Source organism: Sinohyriopsis cumingii, chromosome 13 (genome assembly GCF_028554795.1).
Source record: "Sinohyriopsis cumingii isolate HCF-2022 chromosome 13, ASM2855479v2, whole genome shotgun sequence".
Taxonomy (NCBI): domain Eukaryota; kingdom Metazoa; phylum Mollusca; class Bivalvia; order Unionida; family Unionidae; genus Sinohyriopsis; species Sinohyriopsis cumingii.
In genome coordinates this window covers 13,532,623-13,540,512 of record NC_142973.1, presented here as the reverse complement: position 1 = coordinate 13,540,512, position 7,890 = coordinate 13,532,623, and the positions used below count along the sequence as shown (strand labels likewise).

The 7,890-nt window shown below is 35.4% G+C and overlaps 1 protein-coding gene across 1 annotated transcript; it reads right to left on the bottom strand.

Moving 5' to 3' along the window:
* Window positions 1-4,165: 4,165 nt before the first annotated feature.
* On the bottom strand, window positions 4,166-7,066 carry LOC149784955 (uncharacterized). Its single transcript, XM_089931168.1, has one exon. It carries the CDS (start codon window positions 6,745-6,747, stop codon window positions 5,641-5,643), a length of 1,107 nt encoding a protein of 368 aa, XP_089787294.1. The 5' UTR covers window positions 6,748-7,066; the 3' UTR covers window positions 4,166-5,640.
* Between the last annotated feature and the right edge of the window lie 824 nt (window positions 7,067-7,890).

The following is a 7,890-nucleotide window of genomic DNA, read 5'->3' as shown; positions in this document are numbered from 1 at the left end:
TAATCCTTTACCTTCATTTTCTTTTGTTAAGAAAGTTAGAAAATATTTATATGAACGGGCTGAATCTATATTTTTTAAAATTATTGCTTTAAATTGATTTTTATTGAGAATGATAAACAATCCCGTACCACTTCTGGAAGCTGATTTGCACACTTTGAATTTGAACGGGAAGACAGGAAGTTGATTTGTATAATAATTGAAACGTGATACGAAAGTGATGCTCTAGATGGAGAACTCTTAGTTCGCATGAGTGCATATTTCTGACAATGATTTAAGACAAAATAAAAAAGCTAAAATATTGCGATTCAAGACAATACTGAATGCTAAATTATACTACTCCACTTTTAATTACAAAACATACTACTAAACACTTAACTTTTTATATATTGCAGTCAGCACTAACAGTAAACGCCGGCCTCAAAACCAGGCTAGTGATGCGGGTAAATTATAACACACACAATACTGAGGTGTCCTCTTGATAGGAGATGGTAAGCATACTGTTTTAATGTAAAGCTTTCTCCACGTAATAGCTTGGCATGTATATCGTTTATTATTATTCAACTACGCTTTTACACATCCCACAGTGGCTCCATACATAAACTGCACCCCAAACAAAGATGGCAGGCAACATGCATTACATATAATAATAATAATAATAATAATAATAGTAATAATAATGACTTTGTATAGAGCTTAGTCTTTAGAAGCTTTAAGCGCTTTACAACATTAGACAACACCTATAACATAAAAAACATATATAATGATATTATTACAAAAAACAAACACCATGAATTTTAAAATCATAAAAACATGCTGAAAATATTTAAGGTAGGGAACATTATTCGGTCTTTACGTTTGTTCTTGCAGTCTAAATAAGTGAGTTTTAAGAGCACTATTGAATGGAATCACTGTGTCTTTGTATCTAAGTTCAGTAGGCAATTCATTCCACGTTGCTGGGCCCTGGTATGCATAAGAACGTTGTCCATATGACTTCGTTTTCATAGTGGGAATAATGAGTATACGATTGTCAGAAGAGGAGCGTAAGTATCTTGCTGGTGTATACACATGGGTGAGGTCGGATAGATATGTTGGACTGGAGTATGTAAGTGAAACGTAGCACAGAGATAAAATTTTGTGTTTGATTCTGTATCGAATGGATAGCCAGTGTAGGGTACAGAGCCGGGGGGGGGGAGGTGTGCTCATATCGTGGTACTCTAAGGATGATCCGAGCAGCTTTGTTTTGAACTTTTTGAAGTTTCTGGAGTAGATAGTGAGACGAACCAGACAGAATTGAATTACAATAGTCCATTCTTGAAAGTACTAATGAACACACAAGTATTTTAGTGGCATCAAATGAAAGATAATTGTGAATGGAGCTGATGTGTCTCAGCTCAAGATATGCAGCTTTGCATATGTTCATGACATGTTGGTGCAATGTGAGAATACTGTCTAGGGTAACACCTAGGTTTCGTACTGACTGTGCGAATTTAATATTGGTGTTACTGATTGTTTGAGGTAAAGGATGTTTATTCATTTGCAGCTTGTTACATGTCATCCATGATTTCCTATCAGAAATGCACCTCTCTACACCTTGGATGGTAGCATCAACTTCAGTTGGGTGGCTAGATTTATATATGTGGGTGTCATCAGCGTACAACTGGTGAGACACTGGATAATGATCTATGACACCTGAGAGCGGCTGGGTGTATAGAATGAAGAGAACAGGTCTAAGAACAGACCCCTGTGGAACAACACAACATATATCAACTGGGCTGGAATGTATTCCATTTGCGGACATAATTTGTGTCCTGCTGACCAAATAGGACTTGAACCACATTAAGGCTGTATCATGAATGCCAAATACATGCTGCAGACGGTGAAGTAATATATCATGGTCTATTGTGTCAAATGCTGCAGACAAATCAAGGAGGGTGAGGACTGTACTCTTCCGCTATCCAAGGCAAAGAGAAGGTCATTAACTACTTTTGGAAGAGTAGTTTCAGTACTGTGGCTAGGGCGATATGCAGGCTGTACATTGCTAAAAAGACTGTTTGAATTTAGATACAACCTCGAATATAGTACAAAATAAAGATCGTTTGCTAACTATACAGAATATTCTTCGGGCAAAATATCGTACTGAATGTGGTCTCAAAATACCAATCTGTACATGAATTTGATTGAATATTTGTACTTGTCATTTAATGCATTCAAAATACCCATCTGTACATGAATTTGATTGAACATTTGTACTTGTCATTTACAGCATTCAAAGTAAGCAAATAATGTGAAAATAAACGCTTACCATGAATTACATTTATAAATGCGACAAGCGTATGTACAGATCAATTGATCACAATAAACGCCTTCCATAAAAGGAAATGATTTGAATTCATGTAGAATTGTCACACACTGTTATTGATTTGTCGTGTAAGGTTGTTTACAAAACATGTTCAATAACGGACGAAGACGGTAGAAAACCCATTGATCAGTTCACTATGTGTCTACGTGAAATAAAGGTTTGCTGAAAACAAATGAGAACGAATCGTATTATATTATTAAACTTGTCATTATGCAAGAGATATAGACATCCGTAATATGTCAAAGAATCATACACAGTCACAATTAATTAGAAAGGTTCAAGAAATTTACGAAACTTAGCTACGCTGATTACGCAGATTTTGCACTAAAAAATCCTTCCTCATCAACAGTGTTTATATGACCATTGAAGAAGTCCATGCATATGCTCAACCAGACTCAGACATCTGAAAAATGATCCGAATGACTGCAAGACAATTTTAATGCTTACTTCAGATTATCAGTAACTTGAAAACAGTCATCGATAAAATAATTTGCGTTCTCAGGAATGTTTCATTGGCTAGCTTGACCAATAATTCGTGCGTTCAAGGTTTCAGACAGCTATATGTATCATAGTTAACACATAATTCGATCCACATAGACGAATTTCAATTAGAATAGCGTCTTTTGAATCATTAATATTTTTACGTAAATGAACTCAGAAAATGTGTAGATCTGGCATTTCTGTTGGCATCGCTGTATACAGAAATTGTCGATTTTCGATCAGCATAAATGTAAAACACAAAAAAGATGCCATATTTGTCCATATTAAAATCATCTTACTGTCGTGTTTTTTAGGCATGGTCATATAGATAACACTCTACATATTCATGGTCATATAGATAATACTCTACATAGTCATGGGCACTTTACATAGTCATGGTCATATAGATAACACCCTACATAATCATGGTCGCTCAACATAGTCATGGTCATATAGATAATACTCTACATAGTCATGGTCATATAGATAATACTCTACATAGTCATGGTCATATAGATAATACTCTACATAGTCATGGTCATATAGATAATACTCTACATAGTCATGGTCACTCTACATAGTCATGGTCATATAGATAACACCCTACATAATCATGGTCGCTCAACATAGTCATGGTCATATAGATAATACTCTACATAGTCATGGTCATATAGATAATACTCTACATAGTCATGGTCATATAGATAATACTCTACATAGTCATGATCATATAGATAATACTCTACATAGTCATGGTCATATAGATAATACTCTACATAGTCATGGTCATATAGATAATACTCTACATAGTCATGGTCATATAGATAACACCCTACATAATCATGGTCGCTCAACATAGTCATGGTCATATAGATAATACTCTACATAGTCATGGTCATATAGATAATACTCTACATAGTCATGGTCATATAGATAATACTCTACATAGTCATGGTCATATAGATAATACTCTACATAGTCATGATCATATAGATAATACTCTACATAGTCATGGTCATATAGATAATACTCTACATAGTCATGGTCATATAGATAATACTCTACATAGTCATGGTCATATAGATAATACTCTAGATAGTCATGATCATATAGATAATACTCTATATAGTCATGGTCATATAGATAATACTCTAGATAGTCATGGTCATATAGATAATACTCTACATAGTCATGATCATATAGATAATACTCTACATAGTCATGGTCATATAGATAATACTCTACATAGTCATGGTCATATAGATAATACTCTACATAGTCATGGTCATATAGATAATACTCTACATAGTCATGGTCATATAGATAATACTCTACATAGTCATGATCATATTGACAACACTCTAGATAGTCATGATCATATAGATAACACTCTACATATTCATGGTCATATTGACAACACTCTAGATAGTCATGATCATATAGATAACACTATTATACACATGATCACTCTATATAGTCATGGTCACTATAAATAGTCATGGTCGTATAGATAACAATCTACATTGTCATTGTTACATAGATACCACTCTATATAGTCATGATCACATAGATAACACTCTACATAGTCATGGTGACATAGATAACACTCTACATAGTAATGGTCACATATATAACACTCTACATACTCACGGTTATATAGAAAACACTCTACATACTCATGGTTATATAGAAAACACTCTACATACTCATGGTTATATAGAAAACACTCTACATAGTCATGGTGACATATATAACATTATACATAGTCATTGTCATATAGATAACACTCTACATAGTCATGGTGACACATATAACACTCTACATAGTAATGGTCACATATATAACACTCTACATAGTCATGATCGTATAGATAACACTTTACATACTCATGGTTAAATAGAAAACACTCTACATAATCATGGTCACATATATAACACTCTACATAATCATTGTCATATAGACAACATACTACATAGTCATGATCACAGAGATAACTCTCACATTGACATGGTCATATAGCTAACAGTCTACATAGTTATGATCACATATATAACATTACATAGTCATTGTCAAATAGATAAAACTCTATATAGCCATAGTCATATAGATAACTCTCACACTGACATGGTCATATAGATAACATTATAAATAGTCATCTTCATAGAGATACCACTCTACATAATCATGATCACATATATAACTCTCACATTGACATGGTCATATAGATAACAGTCTACATAGCCATGATCACATATATAACACAACATAGTCATTGTCATATAGATAACACTCTACATAGTCATGGTCATATAGATAACTGTCACATTGACATGGTCATATGAATAACAGTCTACATAGTCATGATCACATATATAACACTCTACGTAGTCATGATCACATAGATAACACTACATAGCCATGGAAAACTCTACATGGTCCTGATAGATATATCAACATTGTTATAATCGGAGTCAGATACCTCGCCATTTTTATGATTTTTATCGTGCACATCATTATAGTCGTAAGAAAGCTTACTAGTACGTTCGATGGGTAGGTGGCTCTTTTCGAGTTCTTCCCTGGTTCTTCCTACACCAAAATAAAAGGTCGCCATGTATAGTCTATGATGTGTTGAAAAATGGCGTTAAATCACATAAAACCAAATGAAACATCATTATAACCATCAATGACTACACCATAGTCATTATAATAGTCAGGTTCATAATCGCAGTTAGGTCATATACAGGTTAGTGACAGTTATGGTTATTATCCGGCTCATAGTTACAGTTATATTCATAGTCAGGTTAATCATAATAGTCATTGTTGTGGTTATAGTCGGATTCATAATCAGAGTTATAGTCGGGTTCGTCATCATAGTAATAGTCGGGTCCATCATCATAGTCGGGTCCATCATCATAGTCCGGTCCATCATCATAGTCGGGTCCATCATCATAGTCGGGTCCATCATAATAGTCTAGTTCATCATCATAGTTGGGTTCATCATCATAGTAATAGGCCGGCTCATCATCATCATAGTCGGGTTCGTCGTGATATTTATGGTCTGGTTCCTCATTATAGTCTGGTTCATCATCATTGTCTGGTTCGTCATCATCATTATGATCAGCGTCACACTTGGGTTCATCATCATAACAGTCGTGTTCATTATTATTGTCAAGCTCATCATCATTATCACCATCATCATAGTCGGATTCATCATCATCATCATCGGGTTCATCATCATCATAGCTGGATTCATCATCACAATTGGGTTCATCATAGTCATAGTAGTAATCTGGTTTATCACGATGATGAGACATACGACGATTAAAACGATAATAGTTAGGTATGGGTTTATTATGCCAACTACGACTGCGACTATTTTTATATACCCAGCTATCATAGTAATGATCATAGTCGGGTTCTTCATCATTATCAGAGTTATAGACGGCTATATGACAACTTCCATAGTCTGGTACAACATAAATTTCTTCCCTATTGAACCCGTAAAGATCGTCATCTGAATCCACTGTACTCGCCCTTTCTTCTGCTTCTCGGTTTGATATCCAATATATATTTGTGGCATATATGCTTTCCGGGTTCCCTCGGACAGTCACCCACACTCCGCCATTTTTTGTTCCACATATTTCGTCGGGTATACTTTGTGTAGATAAAATAACATCAATTTCAGAGCATTTCTCCAACTTCTCCAACTGCCGGAATATCCAAAGTCTTCTGTTGTCCGTAGTGAACCATTTCCCGTTTCTGTTGATAACAGATATTCTAGGAATGCACTCGACGGATATGGTTCCTTCAAAAAGTGCATCCAGTACGGATCCAATTGTACCATGATCATCAATTCGATTCTCTATTGTGTCCTGACTAAAGCATATTTCAGACGGTTTGAGTCGCATTTCTGGTCTTAAATTTTCTGTGCCTCGTTGGAAATCACAGCAACCTTTATGCTAAAGACATACGTTTTAAACAGTTGCAGTTTAGTACAACACGTCCCATTAGCACGACATGCCGATTACGGAGGTAATGCATATTTCCGAGGCATTCAAAACTGTTTGTTCGGTGATGTCACCATGCCTAACATCCGAATAACCTGCTTGTAAACATAATGTCATGAAGGTCACACAGCCGTAAACATTTAATTTTTTTTGGAAGAATAACACTATTCAGGATAAGCAAGATCGTACGATAAAAATACTGGAACGTTTTGGGGTTTTGTATTAGTAACCCGGTAATGGGACGTACTGTCCTAAAACGAAAGTAGCTCTTTTTCCTGTGACAAAGTTAGGCTATCTTTCATATCTCGAGTTCGTGATTTTGCTGTGAAGGAGTATTATGTCGCCACGGCTCTTCGGGGTAGCCTGGTACACTGTACTTCGATGACGTTCCACACATGAGACCCGGCACGCACTGCCTAACGGTTTGAGGCACTTAACCTTCCATAGATCAAAAAAAAGATAACGATAGTGAAATACGAATAGCAGGCTAGTAGGCTAGGGAGCTGACTTATTCAACTATAGGAGTTTAAGCCAATGGAACAACTAGAAAATAGCACTGATGGCAATTATTTTTAATTGCACCAAGCTGCTTATTACACAACCTTATTTTTTTTTAAAATTATCACTAGGGATTGCATTTGCACTGTGCGCATCACTGTGGTGTCAAACGTGACCTTCGGACATGAAGTTATAGCTGGGATTCATACATTTTTTTGGGTCTAAGCTTCCATTGATTTGTTAGAGCAAATGAATGATATTCTTATCTTTTGATTTATTATAGCTATACAGAACTATAGATCTTTATGGCCTCACTAGTGTTATATTGATTTTTTTAAATGAAGTTGTATACTAGGCAGGTTGAAGTGTCATAAAATGTGTGCATAAAAGGTCCATTGCAGCCTGAATCAACATCTAAGACAATTCTTTTCTATATCAGTTTCCCATGGTACAGGAAAAGGGCTTGATTTCTAGTGGTAGAATTTCAACGGATACAGTTTAATATGGCAGACGCCGCTTCAGGGATTTACAAATCTACTTGCCCGA

What these genes read in the sequence shown, in the direction of transcription:
- LOC149784955 (XM_089931168.1), bottom strand. Translation starts at nt 6,747, where the DNA reads ATGCGACTCAAACCGTCTGAAATATGCTTTAGTCAGGACACAATAGAG.